Below are 22,353 nucleotides of genomic sequence, written 5' to 3'. Positions count from 1 at the left end.
GAGGTAGAGTGCTCTCCTAGCATGTGTGAGGCACTGGGTTCAATCTTCAGCACCTTTATTTTCAAAATAAAATAAAGGTGTTGTGTCCACCTACAACTAAAAAGAGAAATAAATATTTTTTGGGGGGCTGGTGTTGTGGCTCAGTGGTAGAGCTCTCGCCTGGTGCATGCAAGACCCTGGGTTTGATTCTGAGCACCACATAAAAATAAATAAATAAAAATAAAGGCATTGTGTACAACTAAAAGAAATAAATATTTTAAAAAAATAAATATTAAAAAAATAATATTACAAAAGAAACAGACTAACAGCTAGATGGAAGATATGAATAATGCATGACATATGGGAAGGTCCACAGAGCTTTTATGCCCTCTGCAGAGCGCCTTCCTCTAGGAACCTATATGTGTTCAAGCTATCTGGAAGCTCCCCAAATCTGACAGGGTGTTTTTGTTTGTTTGTGGTTTTTGTTTTTGTTTTTATGCAGGCTTCATTACCAGGCATTATTGATTATTACATCATTGACCAGTGGTGATCAACTCACTCTTCAGCCCATATTCCCTCCCTGGGGGCTGTGAGATTAGGGATGAAATTTCTAATCATCTAATCACTTGGTTGGTTCCCCTGTCAACCAGTCCCTATCAGAGGCTTATTCAGGAGCAAAGAGGAAAGTAGATCATCCCTAGATAATGGAATGTGGTCAGTTCTAGAAGAGCTAGACCTGCAAGAGGAAAGAATGGAAGGTATTAAGTTCTCCAGACACCCTAGTTTCCCTTACAGACAAATCTTTCTGTGTTTGTTGAAGGATATAAGGTAGAGGTTTTGTCTGACCAATTATCTAAGTTCTTCCTTTCCTGTGCAAAACTCTGTTTTTTTTTTCTTTTTTAAAAATGTTTTTAATCATAGACAGACATAATGCCTTTATTTATTTATTTTTTATGTGATGCTCAGAATCAAACCTAGTGTTTCACACATGCTGACTAAGCACTCTACTACTGAGCCACAACCCTACCCCCAAGAGGTTTTGCATTTCTGAAAAGGGCTCCTCTGGTTTCTTTCTTTCTTTTTCTTTTTCTTTATTGGTGGTACTGGGGATTGGACCCAGGGCAATTCTATCATTGAGCCACAACCCAGCCCTTTTTATTTTGAGACAGGGTCTTGCTAAATTTTCCAGGCTGCCCTGAAACTCCTGCCTCCTCCCAAGTCACTAGATTATAGGTACATGGCATCTGCCCAGCTCAGCTCTTAACTGGTTTCTTCGGTGGTGGTAACGGGAATGTTTTGAGAATCTCTGTGCTGCCAGGCATGGGGGCGTATGCCTGTATCCCAGCAGCTCAGAAGGCTTAGGCAGGTGGATCATGAATTCAAAACCAGCCTCATCAATTTAGCAAGGCCCTAAGCAACTTAGTTAGACCCTGTCTCTAAAAAAAAAAAAAAAAAAAAAAAAAAAATTAAAAATAAAAATTAAAAAAGGGCTGGGGTTATAGCTCAGTGGCAAAGTGCTTGCCTTGCACATGTGAGATTAGCACCACAAATAAATAAATAAATAAATAAATAAATAAATAAAAATATTGTTTCTATATTAAAAGAACTCTTTTTAAAAAAGCGTGGGGTGGGGCTGGGGATGTGGCTAAGCTACCCTGTGTTCAATCCCCGGTAGCAAGACAAAACCAACCAACCAACAAAAAATCCCTCTGTTTAAACAAATCCCTCACTCTTATCCCAGAAACTTGGTATTGCTGAGAGGATGGAGATAAAGTGAAGGAGGAGTATTCCAAAGTAGGAGGTATTGCTCTGTGTGAGCTATTTCCATGATTCTTGTGCTTGGGCTGGGGATGTAGCTTAGTGGTAAATGCTTACCTACTGTGTGTAAGGTCCTGGGTTTGATACAAAAACAAAAACAAAACCATGATTCTTATGGTTTCCATGGTGTTATTCCTTAGCATATGAGAAAGAGTTTCTTTGAAATGCAGACTGGATTATCTGAGCCAGAGGCCTCCAGGGGAGGGTGATGTCCACTCATGAGTTGAACATCACAGAGAAAATTGCATTCCCTCTTTCTCTTGGACACAGTAGGAATCAGTGTTTTGGAGGAGGTGGGTAGAGTCAGGACTCTAACCTCTCCCTCTAGCTTCCTAGAGCTTTGACTGCTTTGCGCCTGACTGTCCTCCTTCTAGGCTGCTGACTAAGGAGGTTAGGATGGCAGAGTCTTTCTCCACAGGATATAGCAAAATCATACTTCAACCAAGGCTCAGCCCCAACCTCCCCCATACAGATCTCTTGGTGACTCCCGACTTCTGTGTGAGCAGCTTGTGAGTAGCAGCCTGGAAAAGGGGCACTGAGAACAGAAAAGGCCAGGGGAGCACAAAGCCCTGACTACGTCACCTCATCAGACCTTCCAACATACCAGTGTTATTTATCCAAAGCTCAAAGAGGTTAAGGGTGTGCATGTAGCATTTGCCTTCACCCTTATTAGTTAGTCCCTACTTATATCACAGCAATTACCCTCTCATCCCTGAGAAACTGTGTAAAACCTGAAGTCCTCACCATAGCCTGTGAAGCTCTGCCCATGGCCTTCCCAGTCTCCTCACTTCCCCTGTTCAGCTCACTCTGCACCCCTTTGCTCTTTACTCCTGATCAGGACAGGCACATTCCCAGGTTCCCACTCTAGGTGCTTTTGTTCTAGCGTTTTCTCTGCCTCTAACCCTTTTGTCTTCTCACCTCCAAGTCTGAGCTCAAATCTCACCTTCCCGATGAGGCTTACCGGCCTATTTCTTAATTTATTTGGATTCTCAGGGAGTGAACCCAGAAGTGCTTTACCACTGAGCAACATCTCCAGCCCAGCTTATTTTTCATTTTGAGACAGGGTCTCAAGGCCTCACTAAGTTGCTGAGGCTGGTTTTGAAGTTGCAATCCTCCTGTCTCAGCCTCCCGGGCTGCTGGGATTACAGGCGTGCCCCATAGCACCCGGACTTCTAAATTCCACAGTACTTTCTGCTCCCATCCGCTCTCTTTCTGTGACCTGAACAGTCTCTCAACCTACTATATGATTTCCGTATTATACTCGCTTGTCGGTCCTCCCTTCTCAGAATGGAAGCTCTACAAAGAGTAGTGTCGTCTAGTACTCTGACAGTCCTCAAAACATTCTGTGGTACTTTTAGCAAATTCTCAATAAATACAGGCGGGCCAAGGAAAGAATGCCGAGACTCTGGACCGCCCGCGGAAGCCTGGGAACTAGCGAGCTCCTGAAGCCCTGAGGTGGTAAAGGGCCTCAGCGCGGGCGGTGCGGGGAGCAGTGCCGGAAACTACACTTCCCATGGAGCTCTGCGTGCGGGCCGTGAGGGCTGCCGGGAAGGGCTAACGTGCTGGAGAACCGGTCGCGGGCGGCGGAGATGGCAGGTCAGCGAGGTGAGCGTTAGGCTTGGTGTCAATGAGCGTGGTGTTAGTGGCGCCCTGGGGACTAATCCCGGCATGACCCGCCAGGTCGAACCCACCTCTCGGGCTCCGGGAAAAGATGGGTGGGCGATGGGTGGGCGCTAGGCAGGGGAGGTAGCATCTGGATGGGGTTTGCAATCCTCGAGGAGAGGAGGCCCTCCCACTCTTCAGCGGAGCTTGGGGCACTTGAGACCATATGCTGTGAGCTAGGTACTTCCTGCTCCCTTAAGGTCACCTGGACGTACGTTTCAGCCCCACAGCAGACAATATCCATCTTACAGAAGGGAACATCGAGGCTTGCAGAAGAGTGTAGTCTCTCCCAACAACCAGAAGGCCCTTGTTTGACTCCATCCCTTGTTATAGTCTCCCGGCTCATGCCTGGCTTTCAGGACAGTAGAGCCAGGTCTGAGGAGTGGAGTGGACACTGACCCTCTTGTCTGTGCCTCCAGTGTTCCCACTTTCCTGTGTGGTGCAGCATTATGCCTGGGGGAAGATGGGCTCCAGCAGTGAAGTGGCACGACTGCTGGCCAGCAGTGACCCACTGGCCCAAATCGCAGAAGACAAACCATATGCGGAGGTGAGACACAGGCTGTACCTTACCTCAAGTGACACTAAAGGGCCTGAAGCAAGTCATGTAGATCTGCCAGGAGGAGTGAGGTAGCAAGAATGAGGAGGCCCTCTTGGTTCTTCAGATCAGTGTAGGTCAGTGGACCAGATGTTGGCACCAAAAGAAATGTTATTATAAAATTGTTTTAGTCAGCTTTTTCGCTGCTGTGACTAAATGACCCAAACAGAACAACTGCAGAGGAGGAAAGGTTTATTTGGGGATTCACAGTTTCAGAGGTTTCAATCCATAGACAGCAGACTCAATTCCTTGGGGCTCAAGATGAGGCAGGACTTCATGGCAGAAGAATATGGTGGAGGGAAGCAGCTCACATTGGTGATCAGTCAACAGAGAGGGGTCATATCTCCTTGCCAGATACAAATATATACCCCAAATCCTCGTCCCAATTCCCACCTCCTCTAGCCACACCCTACCCCTGCAATTACCACTCTGTTAATCCCTATCAGGATTATTTCACTGATTGAGTTAAAACTCTTAAAACCTAGTTATTTCTCCTATGAACCTTCTTGCATTGACTCATACCGTGAGCTTTCAGGTGACACCTCACATCCAACCATAACAAAAAGTCTAGGAATTCTTGTACGCTCCTTTCTCCAATTTAGTACTTACTGAAAACTTTTTTTCTTTTGGTACTGGGAATTGAATCCAGGGGTGCTTTACCGTGGAGCTATATCCTCAGCCCCCCCCCTTTTAAAATATTTTTTTAGTTGTAGATGGACACAATATCTTTATTTTATTTATTTATTTTTATGTGGGGCTGAGGATCGAACCCAGTGCCTCACACTTGCTAGGCAAGTACTTTAACTACTGAGCCACAACCCCAGCCCCAACCTCAGCCTTTTTTATTTTTATTTTGAGACAGGGTCTCACTAAGTTGCCTAGGCTGGTCTTGAACTTGTGATCCTCCTGCCTCAGCTCTGGAGTCACAAAGATTACTATGGGTTTGCACCACCACAATTAGCAGTGCTTGCTGAATTTTTATTTAGCCCTCATAAACAACAAGTTATTTATTTATTTTCTGGTATTGGGGATTGAAGCCAAGTACCAAAACTTTACCACTGAGCTACACCCCCAGCCCTTTTATTGTTTTGAGACAGGGTCTCACTCAGTTGCTGAGGCTGGCCTCAAACTTGTGATGCTCCTGCCTCAGCCTCCCAAGTTGCTGGGATTATGATTGTATACCACCATGCCTGGCTAATATATATATATATTTTTACTTTGGCCTTTTTTTTTTTTTGTTATTCTCTGCCTATTTAATAGAGAAAAAGACAAAACCAAGAGAAAAAGACACAACCAAGGAAGGCTTTAGTCCCTGCTTCTGAGTGAGACTGGAATAAATGAATATTAACCCCTCACAGAGCCATTTGAGAATCATGGTTTTTCAGTGTCCTTGACAGTGCAGTTGTCATTCTCCTCTGGACAGATAAGAACACTGACACTAGAGGAAGGAAATAGAAATTTATAGCAGAAGGCCACATAGATGGTTAGAGACAGACTAAACTAAGGCCCGAGTCTCCTGATTCCTGGTTGTTCTGGGGTCTGCTCTCTCCCTTTGTGACTGTGATGGTATGAGCATTTGTACCTGACCTTGGAACCTGTCCCAGAAGGAAGCCACTCTTTGGGGAGCACAGCATAACATGTGGCAGACCAGCGGGTGTTGCAAGGTTCTGCTTCCTCTTCTTTCAAGTTTCCTGTCTTTTCAGCTGTGGATGGGAACACACCCCCGGGGGGATGCCAAGATCCTTGACAATCACATCTCGCAAAAGACCTTGGGCCAGTGGATTGCTGAGAACCAGGACTGCCTAGGCTCAAAGGTCAAGGACACTTTTGATGGCAAGCTGCCCTTCCTCTTCAAAGTGCTTTCTGTGGAAACAGCCCTCTCTATCCAAGCACACCCTAACAAGGTACCAGACAGAGTAGGTGTAGCAGTCAGGGTAGGGAAGGGCTTTTTCTGCTACTGTTACCTCACCCACACCAGGCTTCAGCCCAGAGCTAAATCCAGTGTGTCCACTCCCAAATTAGCTCTTGAGGCCAGATGCTGATGATACACCCAGTAGCTAAATCTTAAGTGGATAGCTGACCAGCCTGTGCCAGAGGAGTTTCTCTAAGCTCATGCCCAGGTCTTATCATCATCTTCCCAACTGGCTTTCTGGAGAGTTCAACTTCCAGGGTAGGGCACACACCATAGCTGTCGCCTCATTTCCCCATCATGGAGTTTTCTGTACAGACTTCTGAGTCCCAGCCTAAGCAATTGTCTCCAAATTTGTCAGTTTTAGATAGGCAAAGTAAGACCCAGAGAAGGGAGGGATTTACCCCAAATTACAGCCTATTAGGGTCAGAGCTTGTTTGGGTTTCCTAATTCACTGGTGAGGGCTCTTAAAGTCTGCCCCAGCTCTCCCCCAGATTTAGTCTGTCGCCCTGCCTTGGATTGGCTGAACCCCAAGTTTCTGCATCATGCCTTGACCAGGTTCATTGCCAGAGGTAAGAAGCCACTGCCATCTGGCAACTGGGAAGGGTAGAGAGCAGGGGCTGGTGGGACTAATGTTCCTGCTAGGTGATGGCTGCTCCCTGACCATTCTCCTCCCCTGGCCACCCCCAGGAACTGGCAGAGAAGCTGCACCTCCAGGCTCCACAGCACTACCCTGATGCCAACCACAAGCCAGAGATGGCCATTGCTCTTACTTCCTTCCAGGGCTTGTGTGGCTTCCGGCCAGTTGAGGAGATTCTAACCTTTCTGAAGAGTAAGTTGGACAGAATGCTGAGGGCCTGAGTATTGGGCCTGGGATGTGTGGGAAACCCAGACCAGAGGGGGAACAGTGACAGAGAACAGAGGCTCAATGTCATAGGAACTAAAGGGCTGCTTGGCCTCATGCAGCACTTTTTGGAACCAGTGGGTCAGACTAATAAGACCAGGCCCAAGTGTGGTTGCAGAGGGCTGTTGGTAAGTAATTGGTTTGCACTTCAGGTTTTGCTTAGTGCCTGGCTCCTTAGTTAGGGATGGGACAGGGAGGCCTCCTATCAGTCCTTCTGTGTGTTCCATCTTTTTTTTTTTTTTAATATGGTTTTAGGGGGCTGGGGCTATAGCTCAGTGGTAGAGCGCTTGCCTCGCACGCGTGATGCACTGGGCTCAATCCTCAGCACCACATAAAAATAAATCAAGATATTATGTCTATCTTTAACTAAAAAATAAATTTAAAAAATATATTTTTAAACGTGGCATTTATACACAATGGAGTATTACTCTGCATTAAAAAATGACAAAATCATAGAATTTGGAGGGAAATGGATGGCATTAGAGCAGATTATGCTAAGTGAAGCTAGCCAATCTTTAAAAAACAAATGCCAAATGACTCCTTTGATATAAGGGGAGTAACCAAGGACAGGGTAGGGACAAGAGCTTGAGAAGATTAACATTAAACGGATGAGAGGTGGGAGGGAAAGGGAGTGAGAAGGGAAATCGCATGGAAATGGAAGGTGATCCTCAGGGTTATACAAAATTACATATAAGAGGAAAGGAGGGGGAAGACAAGATAATACAAGTGAGGGTAGAGAGAGAAAAGGGGAGGGGAGGGGAGGGGAGGGGGTATAGTAGAGAATAGGATAGACAGCAGAATACATCAGTCACTAGAATGGCAATATGTAAATCAATGGAAGGGTAACTGATGTGATATAGCAAGCTGTATACGGGGTAAAATTGGGAGTTCATAACCCACTTGAATCAAACTGGGAAATATGATATATTAAGAACTATGTAATGTTTTGAACGACCAACAATAAAAAACAAAGAAAAAAAATATTTTTTAAGATGTTAATGAACCTTTATTTTATTCATTTATTTATATGTGGTGCTGAGAATGGAACCCAATGCTTCACACATGCTAGGGAAGTGCTCTACCACTAAGTCACAGCCCCAGCCCTGTAGGTTCCATCTTACCATCCTGACACGGGTCTTGGTCCTGGCATTCCTTCAGAGGTGCCCGAGTTCCAGTTCCTGATTGGGGATGCTGCATCAACACAGCTGAGGCAGAGCACGAGCAGCGACGCCCAGGCTGTGGCCTCTGCTTTGCGGAACTGCTTCTCTCAGCTGATGAAGAGTGAGAAGAAGGTGGTGGTAGAGCAGCTCAACCTGTTGGTGAAGCGGGTCTCCCAGCAAGGTGGGCATAGTTATAGACCTGGATGAGTGCAATTCCCTTGCCTGGGCTCCTTGACATAGAAACAAGGCTGTGGGGACAGGGTTCTCAACCCCTTTGCCCAAGAGGAATACTGAAGAACTCAACTTAGAAGACCTGTTGGCCACTACCATTTCTTTCCCAGTCTTTGTGGAACAAGGCCATAGGTGGAGTGCTGCTTTCTGACTGGTTGTTTTCTTTAGATAATTGTAGGCAGACTTGAAGACTTTTCTGATGCCTTCTACCCAGGCATTCAAATTCTCCCCAATCCTGCAACTGCTTCCCATGGATAGACTTGTGTTTGGAGCTAGAAAGCAGGAAGGGGACAAGAGGATCATCTCTTTCTCTAAAGGACTGATGTTTAGTGCTTGCAATCATTAGCTTTTTCTTAACTACCTCCTATGTGCCTGTTTTGTGCTAAGGAGAGTTCAGGAAATGGCTGATGGGTATGGTCATCACCTTTTGGGCTGAAGAGTCAATATAAGCATCGAGAAATATAAAGCAGACAACCTCTCCGCTATAAGCTGATGTGGTAGCCCCCATCCCGTCTCTAGTGGCCCCAGAGCTCTCTTCTGGCTTTGTTTCTGCACATTTCCCCTGCTGTGCTTCCTTTGAACCACACATTGTTTGTTTCACCGAAGCATACAGTTTTTGTTTTTCTTTTTGTGGGGAGTGGTTTTGGGTGTTTTCTCTGCTTGTTCTCACAGCTCAACAGACTACTCCTGCTCTAAACTCTCAAAGCTCCCTGTTCATACATCTGGGTATAGCCTTAGCACCTGTGAGTCTATGCATCACATGCATACTTTAAAACTGGGCTCTCTCCAGACCAGGGACCTGTTTCTGAACTTCAACAGGCTATGAGGACTGAACTGTCTCCAACCCAGACAAGCTGATTTCTTCACTGTGGCACTTAACACACTCTGTCTTTATTTATAAATACCCTCCTCACTTCTTTGCCTGCCTCTTCCAAGAATCCTGCTCTCACTGCTGTAGCCAGACTGAGCTCATTTTCCCTGGTCAGTCTCCAGGACACATTTTGGCCCGTGGCACATTTTACCTTGTGTTCTCTTGGGTAGACAACCATCCCAGTTTGTCTGGGAGTGAGATTTTCTGAGACATGGGGCTTTCAGTACTAAAAAAGAGAATGTCCTAGCCTAAGAGTTTGTTCTCCTTCATGGAACCCTTTTGAGCCATCTCCCAATCGAGATTATGAGTTCCAAGATCACTGTTCTCAACCAGGGGAACTTTGGCAATTGTGTGGAAACTTTTCTGGTTGTTAGAACCTGGATTGGGGGTGATGGTGGTGTCTTGTAGGTAGAGGCTAAGGATGCATCCAGAATGAGCAGGACAGCCCTATTTTTAACAAGGGATCCAAAATACCAGTAGTGTCGAGATTGAGAGATCTTATCCTGAATGGAACACACTTTAGCCCTTTTAGAGGTCAATGTAAGCCAGGCAGACAGTGTGAGAGAGAGCATCTGTGTGGGCAGGAGTATCAGGAAGGCTGGACCCCAAAGAGCAGGCGATGACTAGGACAGGCCCAAGCACAACTTCTGCATTCATGGGGCAAGAACTCTTCCCCAAGACTCCTTGCCCTGAGTAAGGCTAGAATATACTAAGTGGGACTGAAGCATTGGTCTACTCTGTGACCCTCAGTGTCTGCTGGAAACAAGATGGAGGACATCTGTGGAGAGCTCCTGCTACAGCTGCACCAGCAGTATCCAGGTGACATTGGCTGTTTTGCCATCTACTTCCTGAACCTGCTTACCCTGAAGCCTGGAGAGGCCATGTTTCTGGAGGCCAATGTGCCTCATGCCTACGTGAAGGGAGGTGAGCCCCTTTTCAGCAGAACTGCCATCCCTGGTAGACCTTGTTTTCCCATATGGACAAAAAGAGGATGGCTATGGATACTTTCTCTAAGGTCCATCCAGCTCTAATCTCTGAGAGCTCCTGGGCAGAAAGGGAAAATGCCAGTAAGGTATGGAGAATGTCAGCTTAGCAGTAGACACTGTTTATGATCTTCTGCCAACCTGGAAGGTAATAAGACTGATGTTAAGTCCTGTCAGTGAGTGTGGGAACTGAAGTTGGTACCCAGGCTATATTGGACAAGGCTGCTCTTCTCTCCCTCACATCATCCAGCTTTTACATGCCTATTCTGTCTACCATTTTTTACTGTACTGGGGATTGATCTCAGTGCTTCACCACTGAGCTACATTCCCAGCCCTTTTTGTTGTTTGAGACAGGGTTTTCTTAAATTGCTCATGCTGTCCTTGAACCTGCAGTTTTCCTGCCTGAGCCTCCCAAGTTACTGGGATTACAGGCATGCGCTACTGCACCTAGCCACCTGGATTTTTTTTTTTTACATTAATATATGCATCAGGGGGGCTGGGATTGTGGCTCAGCAGTAGAGCGCTCGCCTAGCACAGGCAGGACCCGGGTTCCATCCTCAGTACCACATAAAAATAAAGGCATTGTGTTGTGTCCATCTATACCTAAAAAAATGTTTAAAAAAATATATATGTATCAGGGCTGGGTACAGTGGTGTATGCCTGTAATCCCAGCAGCTCAGGAGGCTAAGGCAGGAGGAAGTTCAAAGCCAGCCTCAGCAACTTAGCGAAGCCCTAAGTGAGACCGTCTCTAAATAAAATACAAAAAAGGGTGGGGGATGTGGCTCCGTGGTTAAGTGCCCCTGAGTTCAATCTCTGGTTACCCCCACCCTCCCCCTGCCCCCAAGAAAAAAGATATGCATCCCCTCAGAAGGTGATTTTGGTTTTTAATATATATTTTTAGTTGTAGATGGACACAATATATTTATTTATTTACTTTTATGTGGTGCTGAGGATGGAACCCAGTGCCTCACACGTGCGAGGCAAACACTCTAACACTGAGGTATAGCTACAGCCCCTCACAGGTGATTTTTGACTGTTGGCAGCATCCACTCCTGCCTAGGAGTCTGTCACAGAAGTACGACTAGTCAGGAGTTTGGGGCTCCCCTAGGGGTTAATATGACTCCTCCTGACCTGTCACCTATTTTTGGAGTCTGGTATCTTAACTCCATTCTCCCAGAAAACAGCATTGTATTTACACATTTTTACCTAACTCTATAAGGGGTTCACAGACTTCAGGTTAGGAGGCCCGGCCTAGAGAGCCTTCTCCAAGGCATAATTCCTCAGCTTAGCACATGACAATTGTCTGCCCCCAGACTGCGTGGAGTGTATGGCATGTTCGGACAACACAGTGCGTGCTGGCTTGACACCCAAGTTCATCGATGTGCCAACTCTATGTGAGATGCTCAGCTATACCCCTACCCCCAGCAAGGACAGGCTCTTCCTCCCAACACAGAGTCAGGAAGACCCATACCTCTTCATCTATGACCCCCCTGTGCCAGACTTCACCATTATGAAAATGGAGGTAAGTGGGAGAGGGGATGGTGAACTGGCAAGGACTACAATATGGAGTATACCTGGGGCTGGGTTTCCCTTCTGTCAAGCACACCTACTAGTGACAGTTACAGGGCCCATCCTCCATGCTGATAAAGAGCTTGAATATTAGGGGAGGTGGCAGCAGTGCTGTTCCTCACTGTCCTTGAAGTTGTCCTGAGTCTGGGACCTGATTGATGCAGAGTCTAAGCTATATTATCCTGCTTCTTCTTGCCCAGGTCCCTGGCTCTGTCACTGAATACAAGGTCTTGGCACTGGACTCTGCCAGCATCCTCCTGATGGTGGAAGGAACGGTGACAGTCAGCACTCCCACAGCACAGGCTGCAATCTCCCTGCAGCGTGGTGGGGTGCTCTTCATTGGGGCCAATGAGAGTGTCTCACTGAAGCTTACTGTGCCTAAGGACTTGCTGATGTTTCGGGCCTGCTGTCTTCTGTAGAGACAACTGCCTTGCTAGCTCTCTTCTGCCAGTCACTCTAGCTCCAGGCCACTCCAAGTCCTTTCCTTGTTTTGCACTCTGTGTGCACCCTAGAAGAGCTGGGGAAATAAGCCTGTGGGTTGTGACTTCCGAGCATGCCCCAGGCTAAACCATCTTCTCTTGGGATGAAAGGCCCATTGGAGGGCTAAGGCCTGATCCTTCTCTTGTATTCTGTTACCACTCCTCACCACACCTGAGCCAGGCTCTTGCCAGTTCAGGAGGCAACAGCTGTACTTCAGCCCACGGTATGAGGCCGTCTAGTGAAATCTGTGACCTATCATTACCTCAGCATCCATCAGAGCAATTGGTAAGGTATATTTTAAGAACAAGGTTCTTGCCTTGGGACTACCTACTTATTTCTTCAGCTGTAGAGGATTGGGAAAGGGTAGGCTCTCTTGCTCTGTCAAAGCAATTAAAGATCACTTGTTTTGACCCTGTAAAGAACATTTCCACCTTTGGCATTTCTGTCCCTGAAGTTGGCTGAAACACCCTTCCCTGAATGTTGTCCAATTTTTGCTTTATTCCTACTTATAAAGTGGGCAGGCTGGATCCCAGAATCTTTTTATAGCAAGTAGTGGGAGAGAAGAAGCCACTTTCAGCCTTGGATGCACAGTTTGCAGGCATTCCTTGAGCTCTCCAGAAAGAGAAGATGAGTATAAGAATATACTAGTGCAACACTCCCTTTTTTTAGTACCAATGATTGAACCTAGGAACATTTAACCACTGAGTCACATCTCTAGTCCTTTGTTAAGTATTTTATTTAGAGAAGGAGTCTCACTGAGTTGCTGAAGCTGGCTTTGAATGGGCAGTCCTTCTGCCTCAGCCTCCCAAGCCACTGGGATTACAGATTTGTGCCACCTCAACCAGTGCAACACTCCTATTTTTCAATTTACCTTAATCAAGAGTCTGCAAACTAGGGCTGGTAGACCAGTTCTGGTCATACCTACTAATTTACATACATTTTAGCTGCTTTTAGGCTGCAATGATGAAGTCATGTAGTTGCACCAGACTATGTGGTCTGCAAAGCTGAATTTATTCATTTTTTGCAGCACTGGCTCTGTCACTGAGGATTGAACCCAGGACTTCATGCAGGCTAGGCAAGCAGTCTACCACAGAGCTACATCCCCAACCCCCATTTTTTTTTTTAACTGGTGGTGCTAAGGAGCAAACCCAGGACCTTCTGTATGTTCTATCATGGAGCTATACCATACCACTAACCCAAGCTGAAACTATGAGAAAAAATTGTCAACTTATTATCTAAACATATTGTCATTATAGATTACAGGGATTCAGTGACAGAATGATCCAGTTTCCATTGTGAGGAACTCAGCTACCTCTCTTAAGCTGGCAGGAAGTACTAAGGAGGGCATCTGCTCTCCTTGTGCTCATCTCCAGGGGTGAAACACACCTCTGCAAGAGGCTGCTTGCCTATTGGTGTTGCTGCTGCGGTTTCTAACCTGCAGCCTTAAATCCTTTTGCTCCAGACTATGCAAAGACTCATGCCACTGCTGCTCCTTCCTGTGGGGCAAAGGCTTAGACTCATACAGAAGAAAGTTTCTGGGCTTCTATACTATACCCCCTATTAAAATGGCATTTCAGAAAACTACCTTCAAAAATATTTTGGGACAGGATATGGTGGTATCTGCCTGTGATCCCAGTAGCTTATGAAGCTGAGGCAGGAGGAAGATTGGAAGATCAAAACTTTGAGCCCAGGGACTAGGGTTATGACTCAGCAGTAGAGCACTCACTAGCGCATGTAAGGCCCTGAGTTCGATACTCAGCACCACATAAAAATAAATAAATAAAGGTATTGTGTCCAACTATAACTAAAAAAAAAAAAGTTTGAGGCCAGTCTGGGCAACTTAGTGAGATCTTGTCTTAAAAAAAAAAAAAAAGGGTTGAGGATTAGGTCAATGGCAGAGTAGCCCTGGGTTCAGTCCATAGTACCACCAAAAAAAAAAAAAATTTTTCCTCTAAAGTTTCTTCAGCTGATAATTAAAGATAAGCAGGAAAGAAAGGGTCTGCTAAAGGGAACCCATTCTAAATAGTGACCTGCAAGGGCCCATTCCACTCATGATCTCCAGTGAAACAGGCCTGAAAATGATGCCCATGGGGAACAGCAGAAAAGGGGGAGGGTGCTTCCTGGGCTATTAGCTATTTCTTCCTTTTAGCATTCCAGGCCTTTCTTTAAAATCCTGTTGCCACAACAGACACAGCTCAACTAGCATGACTGCATTTATTCTTATTAAACGTACAAGGGTGTATAAGTACAAGCCAAGAGGTCTGTAGAGCACTGTGTAAATACCAGATGGAACCATTCCTGTCTGTGAGGGAAGCCTAGATGCACCCCTCTCCATAGGGGACTGTCACCTGCATAATAACATCCAGCACTCTGAATTAAGGCTATTTGGCTCTGAGCAACTTAGAGCCTTTACTGGTGGTATTTTGGTCTGTGGCCCTTGACCCCAAACTCACCATTTCTGTCCCACCTTAATACAAGTTGTCTCCTGCTCCATATTCCTGCAGCTTTCTCCACACGTAATTCCTACAGAGTTGCCCAACTGCGGAACATCCCTTCCAGGGAGAATTGCAGCCAAGTGCCCCAGTGTTGATTACAGCAACAATTTACCCAGAGGGTGTGATTTGGGGGTCCTGCCACCTCCCAGCAGCTGCCAAATGCCCAGGTAATAAATCTGTCCTAACCAAGCCTCCCACAGAAATATGGATCCATACCTGGCTTCCACAGCTACCTTCTGCCCTCACTAAGTCCCCACCACTATCACCAAATCTATACCGTCCACATCTGCTCTTCCCCTCCATAGACACCTGAAGGCCTAGAAACTAACTGGTGGGGTAAGAGGTTCAGAATGGAGATGCTGATGTTCCTTGCTCTGAATGTTGGGCACCTTGGTAAAGTTGCAGAGTCTCATTCCAGAACAGAAAAACCATCTGCCTCCTCTGTCCCCAGACCCCAAGGTGATATACCTCTGGTCTCCGATCTATCTCCCTTCTAGAATGCTGCGAGTTAGCAGAGTAAATTAATCACAGCCTCTGAATACTGTAAGCTCCTGTCAACCTTCCAGTTTGAGAAAAACAATCAAGCTCTATTAGGATGACCTTGAGGATAGTTGTCCAACAAATGCTAAGGTATATTTTATATCTAACTTCTCAGTCTCCTAGTCACCTCTTGTGGTAGGGATACCATACCATGTCCTGTAGTGGTCACAGGACATTATGTAAAGCAAGAACTTGGACACTTTTGCATGGGACCCATATCCTAATCCTATGCCCCTTGAGCTGAGAACCCTGCCCATCCCACCTCACCATGGTCCTGGGTGAGGTGGAAAAAAAAAATGGATGAGGAGCAGTGAAAAACTAAATTCCAATAAGAGGCTACGTATAACAAGAAATTATCCAGTGGGGGCAACAGGGGGAATTATGCCTATTTCTGCTATGTTCAGGCCGGGGCCAAGAGAGGCTAGGTTCACACTGTGGTTTGCCTTAAAGCCCAGTCTTTTATTTTTGGCAGAGCTAGGGGTTGAATCCAGGGATTCACACATGCTATGTAAATGCTCCTACACCCCCAGTCCATAAAGTCGAATCCTGAGCATCCACTGTGAGGCTGGGGCAGAGGAATCTGGCTCCACAATGGACTGTACTACAGGGGAGGCTCTGTGTAATGGTGGGCTGATTTCAGGCAGAGACCTGGTTTCTAGCTTTGGTCTCTCCTCCCAATTCTGAGAGCTGCAGTCTAGGCCAAAGACCACAAAGCAGCACCAGCAGAACACTCACTCTACCACTTCCCACAACTTTAAAAAGCAACAAATAGGAAGGCACTCTGCCTTTGCAGCTCCCTCTGCTGGTAATCATGAAAACTTCAGGCTTCTAGAGCCAGTGCCAGTACTTCCAAGCCAATCTTCCAGCTCAAAGACTGGGTGGAGAAGCTAGCTCAGACCAAGGAAATATAAATGAATGAATATGTACATGATGGACCAGTTTTTCTCTAGGGAAGGGCTGAATGAGTTACTAAACTTACACAGACACTGAACTGGTACACTGTCCTGGCTGAATGAGTTACTAAACTTACACAGACACTGAACTGGTACAGTGTTCTGAAAGCCATGATCCTGATGTGTCATTAAGCAACCTGTTATATTTACTGCCACAGCCGGACAGATGTAATATGAAGAGGACGAAAGGGATTTACTTTGCTGTCTTGGTAAGACAAGAGAACAGAGGAGAGGATTATAAGCCAGGATATGGAACAGAAATAATTGCTGCCCAAAAGGCAGCCTCACATTCCCACATCAGTGCTTCCTTAATCCACCTTAGAGTTGGGAAGAGGAGGAAAACACGGAATTCTTTGTACTGGTTAAAAATTTGAAATTCCTCGCTACAGGCTGTAAAGTGGTGTCTCCTGCCTCCACACATCTACAGCACAACCTGAACTCAAAAGCTCTTTTCCTCTTCCATACAGCACCATGACAAATACCAATAAAGATCTCTGCAATTGGTTTTCTTAGCCACCTGTTAGTCGAAAATCCTGTTTCTGCCCTTATTAAAAGTAGTTTCTCTAAACTGCTCCAACAACAGAGGAAAACTGCAGAATTCTATCCATCCCCTCATCACCCAGATTGGAGGTGGGGCTCTGGCCTGAGAAGCACCAGGTGAGGGCTCTCCTGCAGGTTATGGACCTTCCCAGAGAGTCAGTGCCTCCAATGATTGTGAACTGACAGCAGTTCTCACCGCACTCTGAGCTATGAAGGGCCAACAGGGTTCTGTAGGCCTCGTGGTGAGCAGGGTCCACCTTGGAGAATTATGGCTACTGGAGGGTACAGGAAGAATCCCCAAGACAGCACCAGCAGCAAGAGCATGTGGAGGAGGCCATAGGCTTAGGGGGAATGAGGTCCAAATCCTCATCATCTGGAATCTCATCCAGGTGATACCCATCCTGTAGCAGCTGCCGGCTCACATCCTGGTTTACCTGCTAAGAGGAGAGAGGAGGGGATTATAAGCCAGCTGCCCAAAAGGCAGCCTCACATTCCCATATCAGTGCTTCCTGTCCATGCTCCACCCCCAGGCCAACCCCACACAGCCCTCCTGACTATAGGAGGAAGTATCACCTTTTCCTGTTGTGCCTTCTCAGCAATGAGGGGCACCTAGGAGCCTTAGCTAGTAATGTCCAGTCTTCATTGACCCTCAGGAGCTGCTCTTACTAAAGAATCCTTAGGCACCTGGTACTAACACTAAATTCTAGATTATGTTTGAAGTCATTGTTCTTATCTTTCCCACTGAAAACCCAGATGTCCCTGTCAAGGCTAAAGAATATAGGACAATGATAACAGAACAACAGGCTTAGAGTCCTGGGTTACTGTGGAAGCAGGCAGGGAGCGGCTTTGTTTGTACTGCCTATTAGACCTGTTATCCTTCCCTGCCAGCCAAGCTGGGTCCCTGCAAAGTAGAACCAGCCAGCCTGGTTTCACCAGTTCCACTGAACAGACAGGAAATAAATAAGGCTGGAAAAAGTATAAGATTTCCTCTGGTTCTTGGCTATTTACTTAGTTTTAACACTCTTAGATACTCAAGGAGGATACAACATGCAAACTCCTTTTCTCTTTCCCAGAAACATAAAAGGTTAACCAAAAATTCCAGGAAAATAAGGAAGAAATATTGGTGATCTGCAGTTATAGACCCAGAATTTTACCTCCTTTAAAGGGAGTTAGCTACATGTTGGACCTTTTTCTTTCTTCCTTGCAGGGTCTTAGCTGGGCAAGGTGGCATAAACTTTTAATACCAGTAACTCAGGTGGCTGAAGCAGGAAAATTGTAAGTTCAAGGTCAGTCTAAGCAACTTAATGAAACCCTGTCTCAAAAAATAAAAAGAACTGGGGATGTAGCTCAGTGGTAAAGCATCCCTGGGTTCAATCTCAAGTACTGCAAAGAAAAAAAAAAAGGTCTGTGTTCCCCAGGTTAACCTTGGACTCCTGCCCTCAAGCAATCCTGCCTCTGCTTCCTGAGTAGCTGCAACTATAGGTGCATGCCACTGCGGCTAGCCAAGAATTTTATGTTCTTGGATTTCTATCTAGGACAGAAATATGTCCACAAAGCCAGCCAGGAGTATCTCAGTCTAGAACAACTGAAGGAACTGAAGTTTTTTTTTGGCCTGGAAGAATAAAAACTGGTGGAAGATGAGCAGGGGAGTGTTGAAGGCTGACCTCAAATAGGACAGTCAAAAGGGAGATTACAGTTGCTGCTGGAAGGCAGGTATTGGACCAATAAATGGGTCCAGGTTACATGAAACATTTCAGATTAAGAAGGAAGACTTCTTGCCAGGCACAATGGTGCATGCCTATGATTACTCAGGAGGCTCAGTTCAAGGCCAACTTTAGCAACTTAGTGAGACCGTCTCAAAAAAGTAAAATGGATTGGGGATATAGCTCAGTAGTAGAGCACCCCTGGGTTTAAACCCCAGTACTGGTGGTGGGGGTAGTGCAGGGAGACTTTACTAAATATTACTGAAGAAGGAGTTATGTATGTGTTGGGGGTGGGTAGGAAGCAATGCTTCTTGAAGGTCCTAAGTATGCAATTACAAGAAGCATACAAGCAATCAGAGGCTAGTAAACTCTTAAATAGGATCTATCAAAAGGATTCCTTTAAGTTGTGGTCTAGACTAGAAAATTTTTGAGGTAATTTCCAACCCTGAGGATATACCGTCTCCTGGATTTTCAACAGATCTCCTAAGACGCCTATACCTCTGCTGGGGGAAGAGGGCAGAGTGGAAGATCGGAGAACAGACCGGAAGTCTGGTACAGTGCTGTGCACACAGCAGGCACCAAACAAGCATTTGGTAGTGGTGGTGATGCTGCCTGTAGCCTGGCCCTGCACAGAAAGGCGCTCTGGACTTGCCTCTGCAGAGGAATACCCGGAAGAGTATCTGGATTCCAGCTCCCCATCACTAGGAGAAGAGGGAGACAGTCAGTTCAGGCGAGGCTGTGGAGCACAGCTGCACATGGCGAGGTGGAGAACATGCAAAGGGAGGGGCGGGTCTGAGGGATTTGTGAAGCAAAGACCACACCATAGAACTCAAGCCCAGAATTTGCAGTGAGTGCAAATGGCTTCCTCAATTGGCTCCAGCAGGAATAAGGTCAATCTCACTAACAGTGCAGATATAATACATTAGGTCAGGATGATTCCCTGGAAACATTGGAGTTCCAAACCTAGAGCAGGATGATTACCTGTGAATCTTCTAACCAAGCCATCCTGGGAAAGGATAGCACTCAGAAAAGAGCCTGGAATGTGCATGGAGGGCCTCAGAGGAGACAGGAAACAAGCAAAGGCACCAAGCTATCTGCAATGCTATCCAGGTCATTCCCCAAGGGATAACACTCACCTGTCAGAATCAAGGGACACCAGGTTTTCATCTGGACTCTGGCTAAGAGCAGTATAGCCCTTGTTAAACTTCACTGACCTAAGGGAAGTGGGGAGGAGAAATCAAGCATAGATGAAAACAGGCATTTCACAGGGAAAGGCTCGATTACGAAAAAACTGACTGCACTACTCCAGACTGCCTTCTAACTGGTCACATGGTCACCACTGCCTATAGCTCCAAGCTATTTGGCTTATAGCTCCTCAGAAAATGTACTGCCCCATTCCACTCCCCAACCCATGTTCCTGGGGAAAGTATACCTTGCCTTTTATGAACCAGCAAAAGCACCCCCCTAGCTACCTTATTTAACCAGAAGTTCTTGGGCAAATTCCTTCACTTCTGCAAGTTTCAGCTCACAGCACTAAAAGGCATTGAAATGGGTAGCAGTGGATCATGCCTGTAATACCAGCCCACTCCTGCTGAGGCAGTAGCATCGCAAGTTCAAGGCCAGCCTCAGTGAAAAGTGAGACCCTAAGCAACTCAGGGAGACCCTGTCTCTAAATAAAATACAAAATAGGGCTTGGGAGTGGCTCAGTGGTTGAGTGTCCCTGAGTTCAATCCCTGGTACCAAAAAAAAAAAAAAAAAAGGCTGGGGATGTTGGCTCAATGAAAAAGTACCCCTAGGTATAGTGAACCTGACAGGCTGCCGTCAGGGAATCACTGGGTCAGCCCTAAACGTGAGCACCCCGTCTCCCAGGCTGAGGAATAACGACTTTGGAAATTGTCGGCAGAGAGGAGGTGGAGCCCGCTGAGACCTTTTCCCTGAAGAGTCGGGGCGGTTCGGCAAGGAACCCAGCATGCCTTTTCTCCGCAGAACAGCCTTGGCCAGGTCCCGGTGCTTCTCTGGAAGTCAAAGGGCCCTAGTCAGCCGAGTTTCCCCCAGTCTGCCCTTGTCCCCTGAACCCTTGGAGTCCGCTCTCCGAACGGATTTTTGGGGACGGAAGCGGAGTGCATCGAACCCTTCACTGGGTGCGAGACCACTGGGCCCCAGGACCCGCCCCAGTTACACAGCAGCATAAAACCTCGGACCACACTTACGCAGCTTGGCCTGAATGGACGGCGCGCGCGTCACCATGTACGGTCCACGCTTCTCCACTGTAGCAGGGGTTCGCTCCCCCAGCCGGAGGGCTCCGCTGGCGCTCCTCCCGGAGGGCGGTCCGACAGCTCCTGCCGCGTGCCCTGAGGCCCCGCCAGGCCGGGCTCCGGGGGTGGCAGCCCTCATCGCCGGCCCGCCGGGCTCTGCGGTCGCCATGGCCTGGCTCCGCCCAGCTGGGTGTCGCAGCCCCGCCCCGCCCCACCGCTACCAAGCAGTCCCTAGGCCCAGGCGGGCGCTTCTTTAGCAAGATGGCGGCGCGCAGGCGCGGGCCGCTCCCCGCGGACTTTCCGGCCTAGTTGCTGGGGGTTGGCACAAGGTCCTGCTCTGCCCGGAGATGGGCAGTTTCGGTCTTGCTCTTCTGGTACACAGCTACAGAACTTAAGTCCGTCTGGGCCTGGCGAGGTCGAGGCTGTCAGTTGTTTCTAGTCGAAATCAAACACTGACATTTGCCCAGAGCCTTGGGGTGTGCACCGGCTGGGCGTTAAGGGTTTATGCCCTTCCACCGACCCACTCTCTAAGCTCTAGCAGCATCTTCTTTGCGGTCTTCTCGCCACAACCCGAGCCCGTCCTCAGGGAGCTTGGGCTGGAGAGAAAAGATCCATAGACAGTAGGGAGGTAATCGCAGAAAAGAGATTAGGCCTCAGAGGTGGCACAAACTGGCTGCAATGCCTGGGTTGCTTAATCCGAAGCCAACCCCACCTTCTTATGCCACGCCACGTGGTGCCTGACACCTTGGACTGGCTGACCCTTTCTAGGCCTCAGTTTCCGCGTTTTACAATGAAACTTTGGAGTTGAAGGTGTCGTTCAGTGGTAGAGTGCTTACCTTATATGGGCAAGGCCCTAGATTTGATTCCCAGCACCAAAAAATACAAAGTCGAACCACGTCACTATCTGTTCTACAGTGACAAAAACAAAATAGGCACAAGAAAGGAGAGTGAAAGTGTACTCTTTGAGTCTCTGTGTGGCAGGATAGAGAGCAGTGTCAAGGCTCTTGACTTCTCCAACCCCCAAGGGATATGCTCCTGGCTGGCTGGAAGTAAATTCCAGATCCTTATAGAACTGCCAAATCTCATGAGACTGTTCCATGGCTAATATATTGGCCTTCACAGGGTAGTTCATGGTATGCAGACTCTGAACCCCAAGAACTGTCTTCAGTAGGATAAGAAGAAAGAATTTCGGGCTGGAGTTTTTGAACCCAGGTCCCTGTTAATCCCCTGCAAAAGTATTTTTCTTATGCCTTTGCTGCCTGTGCCAACTACTCTTTTACTGTGTGCGTGGGGAAGGGAGGATAGGGATTGAAACCTAGAGTGCTCTACCACTAAGCTACATTCCCAGCACTTCTTTTTTAAATAAGTAAATAAATATATGTGTATGTATATGTGTATGTGTATACACACACACACACACACACACACACACTTGTAGGTGGATACCTTTATTTTTATGTGGTGCGGAGGATTGAATTTAGTGCCTCACACGTGCTAGCAAGCACTTTACCACTGAGCCACAACCCCAGCGCCCCCGCACTTATTTTTTATTTTGAAACAGTTCTCACTAAATTGCCAAGGCTGTCCTCAAATTTGCTATCCTGCCTCAGTCTCCCAAGAAGGTGGGATTACAGATATGCACCACCAGGAACGATTCCAGATACTTTTGAGGCTGAGGTGGGGCTCACTTGAGGCCAGGAGTTCAA

General features: G+C 47.0%; 2 protein-coding genes across 10 annotated transcripts; one reads left to right on the top strand and one right to left on the bottom strand.

Annotated features, from left to right (window-relative positions):
- Window positions 1-3,182: 3,182 nt before the first annotated feature.
- Mpi (mannose phosphate isomerase) lies at window positions 3,183-12,583 on the top strand. 2 transcript variants are annotated; one of them, XM_005316806.5, is made up of 8 exons: window positions 3,183-3,402; window positions 3,879-4,006; window positions 5,758-5,958; window positions 6,654-6,795; window positions 8,026-8,208; window positions 9,880-10,053; window positions 11,426-11,634; window positions 11,882-12,583. In XM_005316806.5, exons 1-8 carry the CDS (start codon window positions 3,387-3,389, stop codon window positions 12,098-12,100), a joined length of 1,272 nt encoding a protein of 423 aa, XP_005316863.2. In that variant the 5' UTR covers window positions 3,183-3,386; the 3' UTR covers window positions 12,101-12,583. The 2 variants fall into 2 exon arrangements, with proteins under 2 accessions (XP_005316863.2, XP_040129849.2); XM_040273915.2 differs by having other exon boundaries at window positions 3,192-3,393.
- On the bottom strand, window positions 4,230-21,289 carry Fam219b (family with sequence similarity 219 member B). 8 transcript variants are annotated; one of them, XR_013438693.1, is made up of 6 exons: window positions 20,603-20,918; window positions 20,320-20,407; window positions 19,529-19,606; window positions 19,045-19,093; window positions 16,886-17,126; window positions 4,230-8,180 (listed from the first exon to the last, which is right to left on the bottom strand). XR_013438693.1 is itself a non-coding variant. In XM_078049276.1 (5 exons), the coding sequence occupies exons 1-5, from the start codon at window positions 20,814-20,816 to the stop codon at window positions 17,071-17,073; spliced, it is 639 nt and encodes a 212-aa protein (XP_077905402.1). In that variant the 5' UTR covers window positions 20,817-21,289; the 3' UTR covers window positions 15,635-17,070. The 8 variants fall into 8 exon arrangements, 7 of the variants coding, with proteins under 7 accessions (XP_077905402.1, XP_077905403.1, XP_077905405.1 ...); XM_078049276.1 differs by lacking the exon at window positions 4,230-8,180 and having other exon boundaries at window positions 15,635-17,126; window positions 18,891-19,093; window positions 20,603-21,289; XM_078049277.1 differs by lacking the exon at window positions 4,230-8,180 and having other exon boundaries at window positions 15,635-17,123; window positions 18,891-19,093; window positions 20,603-21,289.
- Window positions 21,290-22,353: the final 1,064 nt, after the last annotated feature.

The sequence above is a fragment of the Ictidomys tridecemlineatus genome, chromosome 5 (assembly GCF_052094955.1).
Source record: "Ictidomys tridecemlineatus isolate mIctTri1 chromosome 5, mIctTri1.hap1, whole genome shotgun sequence".
Classification (NCBI taxonomy): Eukaryota; Metazoa; Chordata; class Mammalia; order Rodentia; family Sciuridae; genus Ictidomys; species Ictidomys tridecemlineatus.
This window is presented reverse-complemented; position numbering and strand designations above follow the sequence as displayed.